This window comes from Eriocheir sinensis, chromosome 31 (assembly GCF_024679095.1).
Source record: "Eriocheir sinensis breed Jianghai 21 chromosome 31, ASM2467909v1, whole genome shotgun sequence".
Taxonomy (NCBI): Eukaryota; Metazoa; Arthropoda; class Malacostraca; order Decapoda; family Varunidae; genus Eriocheir; species Eriocheir sinensis.
The window spans coordinates 16,307,352-16,326,462 of record NC_066539.1 but is presented as its reverse complement, the minus strand read 5'-3'; the positions used below and the strand labels follow the sequence as shown (position 1 = coordinate 16,326,462).

At 43.7% G+C, this 19,111-nt stretch overlaps 1 protein-coding gene across 1 annotated transcript in view; it reads left to right on the top strand.

Moving 5' to 3' along the window:
- The window catches only part of LOC127005976 (nephrin-like), a 154,182-nt gene that overhangs the window by 134,219 nt on the left and 852 nt on the right, over window positions 1–19,111 (top strand). The window contains exons 11-15 of the mRNA XM_050875453.1: window positions 12,553–12,665; window positions 14,058–14,241; window positions 14,915–15,184; window positions 15,766–15,869; window positions 18,416–19,111. The exon at window positions 18,416–19,111 is cut by the window's right edge and continues 852 nt beyond it. Coding sequence (XP_050731410.1) covers window positions 12,553–12,665; window positions 14,058–14,241; window positions 14,915–15,184; window positions 15,766–15,869; window positions 18,416–19,111 — 1,367 coding nt within the window. The remainder of the gene's footprint in view (window positions 1–12,552; window positions 12,666–14,057; window positions 14,242–14,914; window positions 15,185–15,765; window positions 15,870–18,415) is intronic.

The following is a 19,111-nucleotide window of genomic DNA, read 5'->3' as shown; positions in this document are numbered from 1 at the left end:
CCGTTACAAGTCAAGAGGAATGGCAGTTTGGTATACGGCAGTCAGAACTGAATGCATCTGACTGAATGCATCACATGGATCACGTTTGCACCTGCAGCTTTAAGCAGCTCCATACTGATGTTACAAAGCCAGATACTTTTCTAACCCCCAACCTTTTCACAGCCTCTCTGACTTCCGTCAAGAGGCTAGCTTCTCCTCATTTGGTGGATCAGTATCCATTAACTGTAACACACATTAGGTCAGAGCCGCCAACAGCTGCAAAAATGTAAGTAGAAAGCTCTATGCTCATCCATATCTGACACGAGGCAACCATCTGATGTTTAAATATCATTCACCTGAGAGGGAGGCTTATGGGGGAACTCCTTCAGGGCTCAGGAAGCAGGTTAGAGGTCATGTTCATCAAAATTACCAACGACATCATCAGCGAGAAGCCTGGCATACCTCTCACTGTCCCTACTCAGAGGAGCTTTAGTCCTACGCAGGAGTCTTATATTGATCCTGATTCCGAGCAAGCATGGCAGCGTCACTGTTCCCGATACTCTCCAGCGTCTCCCCAAGGCAAAGCAACTCGTTATTTCATGCGTTTTCCAATGCACTCTTCCAGCATTGCTGTACTATATATATATATATATATATATATATATATATATATATATATATATATATATATATATATATATATATATATATATATATATATATATATATATATATATATACACACACACCATGTCCAGCGGTGCAGCTCGGATCGCGGGTACCAAGAACCTACGACTATTTACGGTTTTTGATCAGGCAAAAAAATTTATTGAGAGCCGTTGGTGTTCCTGGTACTAGATATTTGAGGACCAACACGTACTCACAGTCAGACATCTGTGCCATTAAGTGGTATTAAAATAATGAAAGGAGACATTTTTCTCTAAGAATCAGGGTTGTAAAGGGAGCTTGCCCAAGGCTGCTGCTTGACCGTCCTACTGTAAACACGATGCTCAAAACAAGACATATCGCGCTTAACACACCATCCGGTCTCGAGCAAGGCGCCGCCAAACACACGCCGCGGGGCCTCGGTGCGTCGCCTGGCAATAGAAGTCGGTGCCCCCGCCGGAGTGACGTGTGGCGGCCTCGGCACCACTGTGAATACCGCGCGTCAGCTCCTTTCAGAGAGAGACAAATGGTCCCGCACGGATTAAAGAATATTTTATGTGCCCAAGATATTTCTCGTGTGGCTCTGTGTCTACTTGATTCATAACAGGTAATTCCTCTTCTTTTTCTTCTTCTTTGTCTTTCTTCTTATGCTTTTCTTCTTTATCTTTTTCTTTCTTTTTATTATTTTAATTTTTATTCTTATTCTTATTATTATTATTATTATTATTATTATTATTATTATTATCATGATCATAATGATTTTTACTATCAATAGTCATTATTACAATTTTCTTTGTTTTTTTTATATTTATCATAACCATTTGATTATTTTATTTCCCTTTTTTGTTCATTATCCTCCTCTTCTTCTTCCTTTTCTTATTCTTATTCTTATTATTCTATTATTATTATTATTATTATTATTATTATTATTATTATTATTATTATTATTATTATTATTATTATTATTATTATTACTATTATTATTATTATCATTATTCATATTATTATTAATATTATATTATCATTGTTATTGTTGTTGTTATTACTTTTGTCTCTCCTTTTTTCTGTCTTTTCTAGTTCCCATTATAACCATATATTTTTCGTATCGTTCCCTGCTCCTCCCTCTTGAAGTTAATGTCATTACCATATCACAGCCGCCATTAGCACGCCCTGTCACCGTCACCACGGCCGCACCACCGGCGTGTTCAGGCTGCCGCTGCCGCTGTAGTGCTGCAGTGGCCGCGGCCTCTCGAGACGCCTCCCCCACCCTGGCTGTTGCTAACATCTCGCCTCATAACAAAGCTTTTATGTGGCGATAAAAGTCACTTTATGCCGCGGGTACGGGCGGGTTATGAGTTTTTTCTCTTATTGTGGGTTGTCGTAAATTCTAGGAGGCGCCCCGCCTCCTAACTCTCGACCCTCATTATAAGTCTCAAAGACCGATTTTTGTCGGCGGCAGTCTGGCAAGGCCTAGAAAGGGTTAATGTGGGTTTCTTCTAACCTTAAAAAGCTATTAAGAGCGCCCTCTCACCCATATATTTTTTTCCCATATGCTTTCACCGTAAAAAAGCTCCTTATCAATCAAGATTCTTTTCATTAATTAATATTTGCACCAACATAAGGTACACGATACTTATGCTCTACTCAACCCCCCCACACCCGCCTCACACAACCACCATCACTACCATTTACCTCTTCAAGTCACTATTCAATGTTCATGTCTTACACTCATAGAGTACGATAAGGAGGATAAACGACTCAAAAATTTGGATCATTGTCTTTATGTGGAGGTATCGTCAACACCATATGCTCAAGCTAAGTCAATCCATCAATATCAGCTTAGTTCACATAACCACACTCAATACTTTTCTTACGATGCAAAAAAAACGGACTAAGAATAAAACAAAATAGTATGAGGCCTGCAACACGCTGCTCCATATAAAAAGAGACACAGGAAGATGCCTAAGCACAATGGCACGATTTCTAGTAAATACTGACATCCACTCCGTATCATGATCACCTAAATTACTCATTCTATCACTCAACCATTAACAAAAACTAATATCATCACCATAAATATCGCCATCCTTACCACCACCACACCACTCTAAATCACCATCATCACCAACATCGCCATCTGCAGCCATTATACATAATCACCAACAAGCCCAACCCTCGCAAGCCCAGTGCCACTATCATCAACTTTACAACCTATGAATATTCCATCACCAATCACCACATAATAATTACCATTTGTATAACTCATAACCTCCCAGCATCAACATTATCATAAATTACACCAACCAACCGCCACCACCACTACCATCACAGCCGCCACTCCTCACCAGTCTGTATAAAATAACCACCATTCCTGCCACCATTCCTACGACGATTACAACCACCATTACCGCCACCATCCCCACGACCATTCCTGCCACCATTCCTACGACGATTACAACCACCATTACCGCCACCATCCCCACGACCATTCCCGCCACCATTTTCACCACCATTCCCAACATTTCCACTACCATTCCAACCACTATTCCCACCACCATTTCCACTACCGCCATTCTCATCACCATTCCTACTAATATTCCCATCACCATTCCCATTACTACTTCCACCACCATTACCACCACCATTATCATCACCATTCCCACCTCTATTCCCAGCACCATTCCCATTACCACTACCATTCCTACCACCATTTCTACCACCATTACCATCACCATTACAACCACCATTACCATTCCTGCCAGCATTTCTACCACTATTCCCACAACCATTCCTACCATTACCACTACCATTCCAACCACTATTCACACCACAATTCCTACCACCGTCCCTACCACATTCCCAGCACCATTCCCACCACCATTCTCGCCACCATTCCTACCACAATTCCACCACTCTCGCTGACCTTACTCGAATATTATTGTCCTCAGATGCTGTAATCAGGAAAATTAATGTTCCTATTAATTCCAGGTAACCAATCCGTACTTATAATGACGGTCAGCCACATTACCATTACGCGAGCAAAACCACTTTATTTTATTTATTTATTTATGAGAGTAATAATATTCTAACGCGTAAATCCCCCCCGAGTGTTAGTCATTATTGTAGACCACACGAGTAATACCCATCAACCTCAACACTTATATTCAGAATCTTTCATTTATCATTTATGACTACAAACTGTGAAACGGGGAAGGTAAAATTTTTAGTCAGTGTTTCCTCTCTCTCTCTCTCTCTCTCTCTCTCTCTCTCTCTCTCTCTCTCTCTCTCTCTCTCTCTCTCTCTCTCTCTCTCTCTCTCTCTCTCTCTCTCTCTCTCTCTCTCTCTCTCTCTCTCTACCTTTCTCTCTCTCCCTTTCTCTCTCTACCTTCCTCTCTCTACCTTTCTCTTTCTACCTTTCTCTTTCTACCTTTCTCTCTCTCTCTCTCTCTCTCTCTCTCTCTCTCTCTCTCTCTCTCTCTCTCTCTCTCTCTCTCTCTCTCTCTCTCTCTCTCTCTCTCTCTCTCTCTCTCTCTCTCTCTCTCTCTCTCTCTCTCTCTCTCTCTCTCTCTCTCTCTCTCTCTCTCTCTCTCTCTCTCTCTCTCTCTCTCTCTCTCTCTCTCTCTCACCCCCTCGCTCTACTTAAGGCTATGCAATTATCGCCCTACCTCTGACCTTCTCTTAACAACAACCCATGATCGCCCTTCCTTGACCCGACCCTCTCGAGGCCGGGACGCACTTGGCAATATTAACAGTTATTGGGACCCTCGCTAGTTGGACTGGGGACGGGGCGGAAAAGAAAACCAGGGAGAGGGAAGAGCTGAAATGCAAACCTGGTTAATGTAGAGTTGCCGGGGATCAGTTTTGTAATTTTTTGTTGTTGTTTGTTTTGAGACTTTTGCGTGTGAGGAAGTGGAATCTAACGGTGTGTGTGTGTGTGGGGGGAGGGGGATGTAGGTGTGTGTGTGAGGGGGGGAGGGTGTGTGTGTGTGTGTGCGTGTATACGGTGGTAAGGTTTGGAATTTCCACGTTCTGGCGCTAAACAGGCAAGACGGACGGCATTAATCATATATATCGGTGTTAATTTAATCGGCAAAATTATGTTACACTTCCGTATTCTAAGAAATTAAACATCCAATCAAGTCCATTTAATCTTCTCAAAACACACCTGACGCCCTTCACCACGCCTCGACACCTACGCTTCCTATGACAAACTATTCGACCTCTCAGTGCACGCAAAATACCCGGTGAGTCAATATGAAACTTTATCCCAAGAAGATGACGAGGAAAAGAGGTACATCAGACAACCCTCGTTCATCTATCCAACGACACAGCTGGTTCATCTTCTGCTACACATACCATCTCTCACTTTCTCTCTCTCTCTCTCTCTCTCTCTCTCTCTCTCCCTCTCACTCTGACTCTCTCTCTCTCTCTCTCTCTCTCTCTCTCTCTCTCTCTCCCTCTCTCTCTCTCTCTCTCTCTCTCTCTCTCTCTCTCTCTCTCTCTCTCTCTCTCTCTCTCTCTCTCTCTCTCTCTCTCTCTCTCTCTCTCTCTCTCTCTCTCTCTCTCTCTCTCTGTCTGGAAATTCAAGAACTCTCCAAAATCATGCTGAGAGAGAGAGAGAGAGAGAGAGAGAGAGAGAGAGAGAGAGAGAGAGAGAGAGAGAGAGAGAGAGAGAGAGAGAGAGAGAGAGAGAGAGAGAGAGAGAGAGACACACACACACACACACACACACACACACACACACACACACACACACACACACACACACTCGCGTTCTCGCTCTCTCGATTAACTACTGCAAAACACGATGACATAACAAAAAAGAATGCGTCAACAATGAAGGTGAAATGTGAAACAAATTGCATAATGGAAAAGTCTCTGCTATCCTTTTACGTGAAAATTCGGGGACAATTTTTCTTCCCTCGGCGATGACATTAACACGGACGCAGAGGGACGCAGCTTCAGTAGAATAACACGATTTTCTCTCTAATGGGAGGGAAATTGGATCTAATAGAGTGGAAGAAGAGAACCACTCCCCCGACCCTTCCCTCCGCCCTGATAACGGAGCAACGACCGGGAGACGGAAGGAATGGAATGGCGTGGAAGGGAAATATCCACTTTTACTACTCCAGGGGGATGGTAAGTTCACGGCGCGCACAGAGGTTTAGGAGAGTGTTGTTTCCCTGCTTGTCACAAAGTTCTCTTTAAAAGTTAGTAAAATGATCCGCGGCGTTGAGCCACAGTAAGTTTGTGAGCAGAGCGTGTGTACTGTTTTCTTCCCCTTCATGGTCCCTTAAGAAATCACCTGTTGGATGTAAGAAAATTAAAAACTGTGCCGCTATAAGAAACCTTAATAATTATAAATAAATGTGCATAATGGATAGATAGATTAATATATAGATAGATATTAGAAAGATAGAGAGATAGATAGATAGATAGGTAGATAATGGTATGGAATCCTGGCGAACTTTTCCTTCTTGTTGAGGTGATTCCAGGAGGAACATGAATTCCAATTCCCTAATACTGCACACCAATGACCCAATTGCTTGACAATCGCAAAAAACAAGTTCGTGTTGCTGAGATTAATGAGTCCAAACACAGTACGTTGCAAACACCATTACCCAAACTATCGCCCTCTTTACTCATCTTCAGTGAAAACATTGAAATGAGAACCGCCAATAAAGGCAGCAGTAAACATCAACACCTGTGAACAGACGTTGCTATATAAAATCGTTTCTATGCCGCTGCCTCTTCGTGGCCGCGCAGCCTCGGTAGGTCGACACGCGTCCCCACGTGGCACGAAACGTATTCTATTAGAAAGAGACAATCGTGATGAAAGCGTCAAATTGCCAATGGCTTCCAGGATGCTGTCATGTCCCCATCAACACTATTCATAATCACTGTTTCGATGATTCCCTATCGTATAGTTATTTGCTCACCTAGAATAATTACATTATAAATACGGGTTAATCAAGTCTTCTTTCACCCAACCCATTCTTTTGCGCAAGATAAAATAAAGAAATAAATACGTCAAAAGTAGTTCAGGCGAAGCAAGTTTTACTCATGTGCGTCAGCGATTCCATTCCATAATGACCCCGACTTTCCAGGTAACCAGCACATTGTAGATACACGTGGATATTTACCCGCTGAATTACACTTCATCGGTCCATTAGTGTAAGAGCTGCCAGCCCGAATTCAATTCCCACTGAAAGAGTTTCTTTTCTTTACTTTTTATGTGTGTATAAACCCGCGAGACTTTCCTTGTCTATGACAATACCCAGAACGGAAGGAGGAGCCACGGCGCGGCGAAGCAGTCTGAGAAATGTAAGGGAGAGCACACCCCCAGATGGACGACATGCAGACAGCCTGCGCCTGAGGCCACCGCTGCCCCGGCCCCTCACCGGCCACGTCCTCCTGAGCACGCTGCTGCCCTATCCGACCGTTCGTGGGTCTCGGCAGACACACGAGAGCCGAAAGGCGATGTCGATTGCAAGAGATTTTGATGTTTATATGTAAACACGCTGGTAGAGAAAAATATAAATCCATATAATTATGCACACACACACACACACACACACACACACACACACACACACACACACACACACACACACATACACTATAGTGATTCAATTATATATTAGAGATTCTGAAATCCGGAGCGAGTCATTCCATATTAACGTTCATACCTGCCAACAAATTAGTGGCGTTACAATATTTACGATAATAAGTGCCGGAAGTGCAATTTAACTTCCCGCTTTTAAAATTTTAACGAGGCTTGTGGCTGTGTGCCTCGGAGGCTCTCATTTTCTTTTCACTGCTCACTAACCGGCTGCGGCCGCTCATAATGGCCACTCGCGGGGCATCAAGAAACAGGAAGGCACGCGCGCCCGCACGCCCACACGCCCGCACGGTCCACACTGCCAAAGGAAAAATTCCCCAACCTCTATTCCCTCGTGCTGGCCATCAAGTTGTTCATAAACGTAAAATGGACGTTTTTGTCTCGCAAAATTATTTAAAATAAGTGGACGAAAGAAAATCAAGGATTAAAAGAAGACACTTTTAAACTTGCAACGATTATGTCGTGTCAGCTGTGAATTCATAACATGCATTGTTGTGAAATGCTCTGCACAAATCGATAAGAAATGGAAACCTTTCATATAAACAAATTAAGAGAAATATGCTGTAAGGTAGATTAGTCAGCTTCACAAACATGTACACGCTCACAATGATTACTGAAAAACTTTTAAAATCAAAATCCGAAAACTGCTCCACCCTTTCGTGCTCTACCGAACCGCAACCGGAAAACAACGAAACGGCTCTAGGTGACCTTTCGGCAGGAACTGATCACGGCCCCAGCTCCGCCTCGTGCCCAGGATCCATTCCGCCACCACTCCCATGAGGGCGTCCATACTGAGTGAATGTGATGTTTGTAAAGGAACAGGAAATAATTACAAATAGTAAGAAAAGAAATCCATAAATAAGTCAATAACTAAAGAAATAACATTACATATTGCTACATACACATGATTAAGTAAGAGAATTTCATAGACCATGTTAGTGAGTGGCTGTGTTCGCTGATAAAAGCATCTTCAAGCAGGAGGGTCTCAGAGAACACGACTTTAGGGGACAGATGTACGTCAAACAGAACAGGTACTATGATAAAATGATGACAGGTAAATAGAAAAAATAGTCACCTGAAATACAGATAGGGATGGAAAGTGTACAACCTTCATATCTACAGTTCATACGTTAACATTTTTGGACTTTTATTCACTTTAGTTATCTTCAAAACAATAAAAATTTGAACTGTCCGCATTGCATAATTTTTCTGATATGTGGCAACTATTATTATTTAAATTTTATTGCTCTATGGGAGTAATAACACTTAGTATTTACCCAATGAAAAAATATTGTGTCAGAAGAAACTGGAACGGATATATATTAAATTTACGTGCAAGCTAAATCCTCGTGGACTGGAGTTGGGTTTTCAAATTACATCACATTCGGATTAAGCAATACCTCGAGAATCCTAAACAGCCTAAAGGATTACACAGATGGAAAGAGAAGAATATTCCTCGGTGAAGGGAGAGCGAGGAAGGGTGGTGCGCGCGGGAGACAGAGAAGGGACGGCCGAGGCAGGAAGGAGGATTATGCCCGCGGTAAAGAATGGCTGACGATCAAATTCCCAATAACAGAATTGTATGAATGTGTGCAGTGAACAACAAACTGACTAACAAACCTCCATACTGACTTTCCCTCTCTTTCTCTTTCTCTCTCTCTCTACATATCTATATCTATCTATCTATTCACCTGTTTACCTACCTGTCTATCCACCTTCATATCTAACTTCCTTCATATCTATCTATCTATCTATGTTTCTATCTACCTATCCATTTGTGTAATCTTCTTTGCATACATCGAGCTATCTATCTATCTTCATCTATCTCCATCTATGTATCTCTCTCTCTCTCTCTCTCTCTCTCTCTCTCTCTCTCTCTCTCTCTCTCTCTCTCTCTCTCTCTCTCTCTCTCTCTCTCTCTCTCTCTCTCTCTCTCTCTCTCTCTCTCTCTCTCTCTCTCTCTCTCTCTCTCTCGTTGATCTCCATGAAGACACTTGCACGCTGCGTTGCCTGGAGAGGAGAAAAAAAAGAGGAGCTGCAAAACGTTGTGACGAATGCGTCCGTTCTCGTCCATTAACGCGATGAATAAAATTTGGGGTAGAATGGAAGAGCCTCTGCGACAGGGTAAGGCTGGTAGGTAGGTAGGTAGGTAGGTATAGGAGGAGGAAGAGGAGGAGGAATAAGACTAAGAACGAGGACGGGGAGGAGGAGGGGAAAGGGGAGGAGGAGAAGAACGATGGCTAAGAGGAGGAGGAAAACGAAGAGAAGGAGAAGGAGGCAAAACAAAGACTATTGGTATATATCGCGGCTGCCTGCTGTGGTGAATAAATAGGTTCCTCAGGTGCTTCAGTGAGCCGCAGAATATATCATTGCCTTGAATACGTACGGGAACGTTCAGCTCACTCCGGTCACAACTCAATAATGGTTAATACAATATTCAAAAGAGTTAATCGTTTCCTTATTCACTACCTCTGCATGAAGACTGTTTCAAGCTGGACAACTCGGTTCGGGGGAAACGTTCAGCCAATGTGTCTAGAACATCACTTCGTTTTAATCAGTATACCGTTATTTCTACTTGTTTGATTAGCTTGGAGCACAAAACATTGAATGGACGATGTGACTGAATATATCTGAATGAGTCACTCACCATTTCAGTGAATCTACTGTACTTGTGCTACGCATTCATGAAACACCTTTAATGTTGGACATCTCCTCCTCCTCATCCTCATCCTCCCCCTCGTTATCACAATATTTTTTTTGTAGGACTGCATTCTGTCGAATAGGTTTCATTGAGTCTATTGCTGAATAAAAACTTTCTGCTTTGTTGGTGCTTCAATGCGCTGCTATTTCCACAGCCGCCTGACGATAACCGACGAGGAAAAGCATTAAAGCAATTGAACGTAATGGCCGCTATTTAACACGTAAAACAAAAACTGCATTCCCAGGAAATTAATAACGCAAATAGACAATTTTAGCACCACAGATATTTTTGTTAGCTCCAATAACCTAATGCTTTTCGCAAGCATACAAGTGTGCAATATATAAAATCATAATGAACGTTATAAATACTGACTAAAACCATACACGAATTTAAATTATCCATTTCAAATACATTCTTTTTTATTCCATATTTGATTTTGCCATCCTCCGTACCCACTTCTGCTTGTAAGAATCCCCTGTTACCCACGAACAGCTTCTAGTGCCTGGCGACACGAGCGATCTCTTCCAAAGTTCCGAGTAAAATCTTTCATTTCAATTTATCCGTCCAGTTCACAACGGTCGTGAATGTATTAAAACTAGTTACTAAACTTGCGTTTTATTTTTATTTTTACAACCATATAGAATTAGTGTTGTTTAAGGTTACGCTTGCTATTCTTCTATCTCACATTTAACTACATATCAATTTCTTATTATTGAAACCTTGTCTGTTTTTGTTAGCTTCAAGGAACCACTCACTCGCTCACTTCGTGTTTGTGTTTTCCCTTTTGGGCCTGAATGACAGCAGCGCAGCCCTTCCCGCCTCACGTCCCAATCCTCTGCCCGCTGAAAGGGAACACCGTCCCCACATGCCGCTGCTGCAGACTTGGGCCTTTTAAAAACAATAAAGCATTTATATGAAGTAACTTTACACTGCATGTTATCGTTCCCATCCATCAAACGTTTCCACGGTGTCTGCCGACCTTCCCCTTGGGCCGCCTAGGGCTCTCGATTCTCAATCTATTTTATTTTTTAGGCTGGGAAGGAAAATTGCATTTTCCTGTGAACAAATTATATTTTTGTTTAAAGTGTTAAATGTAATTGTTCACTTCTGACGGAAACAAAAAAGGTGTTGGCAACTACTGTGGAACATGTCATAGGAAACGTCTCTCTCTCTCTCTCTCTCTCTCTCTCTCTCTCTCTCTCTCTCTCTCTCTCTCTTCTCTCTCTCTCTCTCACTTAACACACACACACACACACACACACACACACACACACACACACACTCTCTCTCACGGGACACCTGCGTCCATCATTAGCTCCTCGCACGCCTAAATCCTCTGCTATGTAAATGCCGTCTGGAAAGGAGCGTTGGCGTGGCTCGGCGGAGAGTATTAAGGAGGCACCTGGCCCAAACAAGTGGCTTCCCCTCGTTAGCTGGGTATTGATGCGCCGGTTGGTAATGGGAGGAGCGTCTCTGCTGCCCCCTCAGTTATGTTATTCTCTCGCAACTACGCCCTTCACTTCTGAGGATAGATGATGGGGCAAGAAGGAGGGCGGGCAAGCAGAGTAAGGGTTGGGCGGAAGGTGCTACTACACACGACCCCGGTGAGAATGTTAATGACTTTCATCGGAAAATTGATGTATGTGGTGTTGCGTGTGTGTGTGTGTGTATGTGTGTGTGTGTGTTTGAGATAACGAAAATGTATAACAGGTAAGAACAGTATAAACAAACAATCAAACAAAAACTAAGAGGAAAAGAAAGAAAAAAAATAATACGCAAGGAAAAACTGATATCAAATGAAACGACGCGACTGAGATATGATGAATGTAAGCAAGGCAAACGTAAGCAAACAAACAATAAATTTCAAATGTAAAATATATGAAGTTCAAAACAACAATTCACTGCATAATGAACACATAATTATATTTACAGTGCCTAAGCGAGACCGTGTGATAAACGAAAATACTATCAATTTAATAATAATTGCGACGCTCAAAGTAAAAGAAGCAATGATAAAAATAACAAAAATAATAGCAACAACAATAACATCAACATTATCAACAACAACAACAATAACTATAATGGTGACAAAAGTAATATTAACATCAACAACATCAACAACAACAACAACAACAACACACCATTGTCGTCTCTCCAATACTAGCAGCATAAGAACGCAAAAAAGACCGATTTCAGTGTCAGTTTTCACTTTCCCAAACGTGGCATTTCTCGATGCAACAATTATTCTCATTGGCCTGAAGCGCCGCCCTTGCTGAAGAATTCCGCTGCTAACGGGAAGTATATTAACTCAATTTGGTGCAGAAATCGGTGCTCCGTCCAGTGAAAATAGAAATAAAGAATGTATCCCTTGATTACATACAAGATTTTACCAAATGTAGCTCCGTTTCCGTACAAGTGGTAACGCTTTCCTTTTTATATCTAACAGAACTTTCCCACCAACACCATGTTTATCATTGCCTTCAACTGGCGATACGGCAATATGATCACATTTTAATTCCAAATCTATTTGACTATGATGTTTGCCATAAAACTTACTAAAAGAGGTTTCTTCCACCATCCTCAGGACCCCCCGACCCCCCCAAGAACTGCTCCATCGCCAACCGCACCACCGACACCATCTGGGTGGACTGTATAGCAGGATTCGACGGCGGACTCCCGCAGACTTTCTTCATGGAGGTGAGGCGGTGGGCGGAGCGGGAGGGGGGGTGGATTGTGTTGCGAATGGTGGGAGATATTGTTCTCCGTTCGCTACTGGCTCCTAGAAGCATTGCTTGAAACTTCTGGACCTTTTTAACAGCGAGGCAGCCAGTACTTACAATGCTGGCTTATGGCACTTATAGGATGATTGCACCTGTCTAACAGCGCCCTCCTAGATTATTGCAGCACGCAGGACTCTACACAAAGTGGAAGTGTTGCTCCGAGAATATATATATATATATATATATATATATATATATATATATATATATATATATATATATATATATATATATATATATATATATATATATATATATATATATATATATATATATAAACACACACACACACACACACACACACACACACACACACACACACACACACACACACACACACATCATAAAAGCAGGAGAGGAAATACTCAAGCAGCTGGGCCGCCCCTCGCTGCTGCCGCCTTCAGCGGAGCAACTCCCTCTCGGAAGTCGTGCCTTGCGGCGCTTCACAATAAACCAACAATAAGAGGGCGGGTGTTATATAGTCCAGGTGGTCCGACACGCAGCGCCTTAATGAAACTCCTTTAATTAAATCTAACACAACTGGAAGAGGAAGAACAGAGGACACACGCACTAATCCACTTATATTCGCGAGGCTGCTCCACCTCGCTGGCTCATGGCATCAAGTTCTTCGCTACTTTCATTAAGAGACGCAGCATTACCTGGCGAGTCACAGGTGAGCGCCTCCCAACTTTCATTCATTTTCCTGATGGTCTCGGATAATGGCCGAACCTCAGGGGATATCGAAGAGGCTCTAAAAATTTTGCGCTGCTCACAAAAGGGTCGAGGAAAAGCAGAGGAAAGAGGGGAAGCTGAGGAAGCAGTGCGGGCAAGGAGACAAAAGGAGCCTGGGAGAAGTGAGCGGTGTGGGCGAGGCATGTGGAAAGGTTTAGAACTTTAGATGAATCAGTTCGTTCACCTGAACAGGAAAACCTTAGCATAAAGGTAAACAGAACCAAGCCATTCACGCGAGAACTCTAAAGCGACTCAGAGTATTTCCCATCAAGCGAATAACAAATCAAAGTATCAATCATGACATTCTGATTCACGGACACTACCTTCATGGCTCCAAATGGAATTTAATATTAAACGAAAGCAATTCAACGTGCGTACTTAACGCATTCAATCAAATGCACAATGCTTTGAGGCGCGACAAACACGGGGTAATCAATACACATAAACGTCCATTGCTAATATTTATGATATGAACTAAAATATAACCATTTCACGCTGAAACACCGCGTGGAGGCTCACGGCATGAATCACAGCGTGCAGTAATGAAGGTGTTTGTCGCCCCGCTCCCCTCCGCCAGGTGTACGACTCCACCACCGGGGCGCTGCACAGCAACATCTCCTCCTCGGAGCCGGCGTTCCAGGTGACGGCGCTGCGGCCCGGCCTGTCCTTCCTCATGGTGACCTACGCCGCCAACGCCAAGGGCAGGAGTGACGTGGCACAGCTGGAGACGTTCATGCTGAAGGTGGCTGAAAAGCGAACAGGTAAGGAGAGGGCACGGCGCCCGCTGCTCATTTTCCCTACCTTTGTATTAATTTGGTTCGTCATATACTTGTGTATTTTGAGACAATGTGCTTACAAACAACAGAGTTCCGTAAATGAATCTTGAGAAAAATGCAATAAGATTTAGTTCAGACATGTGCCTGCCAAACCAACAAGCCATCTTCATCACCATCGTTATCATTCGTGTCATTACATACGTCACACCTTCATTTCAGTACATGCCTTTGAACGTTTCATTCATAAAATTATATTTGCTAAATTGAACGCATTTCAAACTACACAAACATGCAGCAGCACTAAAACACATCACTAGTAACTTCAAACCTATTAAGTCTTTTTCCAAAGTTGCAAGACCTTTGCCCCCCCCACCCCCACTCCCTCCCTGACAAAAACACCAAAAGGAGCAGAAATTTCGTAGAACACATCCCCGGAAACTCTCACTCACAACCATCCTCCTCCTCCTCCTCCTCCTCCTCCTCCTCCTCCTCCTCCAAGTCTTAAACAATACGCCAAGCCCCGACTCGCCTCGCCCTGCCTCGCCTTTCCTCGCCTCACCCTTCACCTCCAACCCCCCAAAAGCCTTCATCCAACCCAACCCTGGCAGCGTCCAATCTATAGTCACGCCGAACACTCCGTCACCCTTCCCTCTCCAAGGACCGCCGGCGCTTTTCGAGTTCACACCTGTCCTAGGCATCCTGATCGGCGTCGTGCTCGCCTTCGTCCTCTCGGCGCTGGTCGTGATGGTCGTGATGAAAATGCGCAAAAGGACCCCTAGAGGCGATTGCAGCGCGCCCAACGACGAGCTCAAGGGGGACCTGGAGAACAAACCCTTGAACGTGGGGATGCTGACGGCGCGGGCGAAGGAGGGCACGAGCGGGGCCGAAGCGGAAGACAACGACCCTGACATCATTCCACATAAGACCGGTGCGTAGAGGTGTGTCTGTGGTGTGTCCGTGTGTTAAGATGAGACCGCATGTAGTTTTGTGCATCAGTGTGTGTGTGTGTATGTGTGTCCGTCAGCCCCTGCATGAATAATGAGAGTGTCAGCCTGTGTGCGTATGTGTATGTCAGTTGGTGTGAGTGTGTGTATTTGTGTGTCAGTCTGAGTGCGTATTACTGTGATTATGCGTCATTCTGTGTGTTTGTGTAGCGGGGGAGGGAGGGAGATGGGGGGGGGGCCTGTGTGTGTGTGTGTGTGTGTGTGTGTGTATAATTAGGTGCCTCATAGGTCCTGAATAAAACCCAAGAAACAGAAAAGTCATTTAACGGAATCTTTCAATTACTACAAGAACACTACAAATTCAACTCTTAGGAAAACTTTAAGATTTTCGTGGCTTTGACAACATAATGAAGCAACGAAACCTCCTACCATGCATCAAACAGAAAACGGCACTGTAAATTCAACTCTTGGGAAAATTCCACAACGCTTTCATAACAAACAAAAACTAAAACACAGAACTAACCATGGAGAGTAACAGGGTCTTTTTTACCCTTGCCCCCTGCAGAAGTACTGACCTACCACCCCGGCTACGACAGTATAGACAGAGGGGGCCACGGGGGCGCTGGCACGGGGGAGGGGCCGCCCAACGTTCGCACTCTGCCCCGAACGGTGAGTTAAGGCACTGTCTCTGTCCCTCTCTCATTCTGACACGACTTCATCTCAACTCGCTCCATCTCAGCCCACCTCACCACTCCTTGTGTTTTGGAGACACTACTTTATTTCCTCCCTTTTTTGTGCTTTTTGTCGTAGCGTTCAATTCCGTGTTTCTGTGTCTCTTTCGTTTTAATAATTCAGGTGTTATGTTCTCTTCTCCGTGACTGTGATTTTCAAATGTCTCTATAAATGCATTGCACACACTCTCTCTCTTCTTTCATAACAATTAGCTTTTCATTTGTATATTTTTCTTTTCCGTTGTTATAATTCGTCTCCTTCTAACTGCATTGTTTCACGGCTTCATTTCGCGTTTGTTTCAGAATCACTCTATACAATTATTTACAGCCACTTTTCTAAATAAAACAATAATTTCAAATGCATTTCCCTAGTAGTTTGCTATACACTTTATGCTTCCATACACATAAGATTGCATAAAAAGCACACCAATATGAGCACACACAACATATCAATATAAACAAACATGCACAAACTCAGGCATACACACACACACATACACACACACACACACACACACACACACACACACACACGCATATCGCTTAATGTGTAGATACATTTTCGCCACTGTCCTGTACATGAAGCCCTCAAGCCCTCGTCCCGGCATTTACACTAAAAAATGTTATGTACCAAAACACAAAAACTACACACTCTTAAGACGACTGTATACCCTGTACACACACACACACACACACACACACACACACACACACACACACACACACACACCGCTCCGGTAGCTCAATCGGTTAGAGCGCCGCGCTGCAAGGCTTCACAGGCAAACAGGCGGCGGTTCGAGCCCCGCTCAGGCCGGATTCTTCCCGTTGACTAGGAGTGCTTACTGTCCCCACTTGAGCAAGGGGGATGGGGTGTGTGGTGTGTGAGGTTCTGGCAGTACCCAGAGATCGACAATAATGAGCACTTGCTCACGTTGTGAGAGTACCTGCTGGCGAAAGCGAGTCCAACTCGTGATCAGGCCGTGGTGAATTACACACACACACACACACACACACACACACACACACACTCACGCACGCACACACGCGCGCACACACACACACACACACACACACACACACACACACACACACACACGCGCGCGCACACACACACACACACACACACACACACACACACACACACACACACACACGCGCGCACACACACACACACACACACACACACACACACACACACACACACACACACACACACACACACACACACACACACACACACACACACACACACTTTAATCGGAAGTGTTAGGTAACTACTAGAAACAGACATTTTGAATGTCCAAAGATACTTTATCATTTTGTCATGAATTACTTCCAAACTATACATTTATATATGATCATTCAATCGCAGAACCTGTTTCAGCTTGGGTAAAGTTATATTTGGCTAAACATGACACGGGCGTGGCTGAGTATCAATAACGGCCCAAGTTAAAAAATAACACTTGAGCAATGTTTGGACACCGTGTAACGATCAACCATAAATGACGATATGAAGTAAAAAGTACAATAGTGAATTTTAAAGACCTTCAGATCAAACAAACCACGCAGGAAAGGTGCACGGTCCAGGTCGAGCCAAAAAAACAAATAGAGCGAACAAACACATTGTAGTTCCTAAGTAGCTGAAACACTCATCCAAATATGCATAACAGGTTTTGATAACTATAAATTCATTCTGCCGCAGCCACCCCAGCAATCGTCATTTTACTCATCAGGTTAGTCCACTTTTGGCATGACCCTCCCTTTCCCCGCATGGGACATGCTGCCAATCTCCGTATGAGTTAGAGCTTAGTAAGAGTTTCCTCACAACATGCATGGGACAAATGCCGTTAATCGAAGAAACTAAGTGCCTTCTAATGCCTCAACAGTGTACAAACAATTCCTTCTGCCATACATGGAAAACAATTTTACTCAGGTTTCTGGCCAGACACTCCCGCCTGATCTCTTGCCCTCCCAAATCCATCTTCTGAAGTCTGGTATGTGCATGTGGAGCTACTCAGCTGTCCCATGTGTGTAAGCATGAATGCATGTATGTATATAAGTATGTAAGTAAGCATACATATATGTAGATTTACAAATATGTGTGCATATACACATACATTAATACATACAGACATATATATATATATATATATATATATATATATATATATATATATATATATATATATATATATATATATATATATATATATATATATATATATATGCACATGATCGTTTGACTTTACTTTCACAAAAAAAATTTCAGCAGCTAAACAACTTTGCGTTCATGCCATTTTTTTCTGATGGAATGCTTTTTCATTATTAGCTTGATCAGGAAATTACTAATCCCAGCTTCCTATTAAGCAAAATCCTTGATAACAAATACAACTGAACATGGACAGCTTTCAGTGTCACAGTTCTGAATACACATGTAATACTGCCGTGGCTCCTGTGTAATTCCCTTCCTGTTACCTACTACAGCATAACCAGTCCACTCTCGGAGGCCCTACACTAACCTATGTGGAGCTGCCGTTACCCAGAGACGCCCAGCCAGGTTACCAGGTCAGTGCCACTGACCTCTGTCTCTTCGCCGCCAAGAGGAGGAGTGTTTACCTTGGTGCCACCAACAGTAGGCCCTCCTCACCCTCAGGCGCCACCACAAACGTTGACCCTGCTACTGTACAGTCCACCTCCCCCTCCTCTTCCATCATCCCCGCTTCCCGGAGCACTCCAGCCGGCAGTGCGGGTCTGCCTCTGGTCCATGCGAGCATGGACCATGACACCTACACCTTGTTGATTCCTGTGCAAGGAAACAAACTTCCCGTCACGCCGTCAAGCTTGCTGAGCGCGGCGAACCCCAGGAGCTCATCATCTGCCGTCTCCATCCCACCTTCCACTCAGGCGGGCGAGAGGCAAGATGTCTTATTGCCTCGAACTCTCCCGAAGCCACAGATGACCTCGATGTCCCGGCCCAGGAGCATGGCCAGCATCCCTTCAGACCTAAGGACGCCAGCGTCAACTACTAACATCTATGCCACAACGGAGCGTCGCAGGAACGCCAACAAACACAACACTCTAGCCAAGTCCATCAATCGTCGGAGCTTACAATCACCAACGGAACTCATGGACAGCAGAATAACGTCACGAACGTCACTGCTTGCGCCCCAGACCCACGTG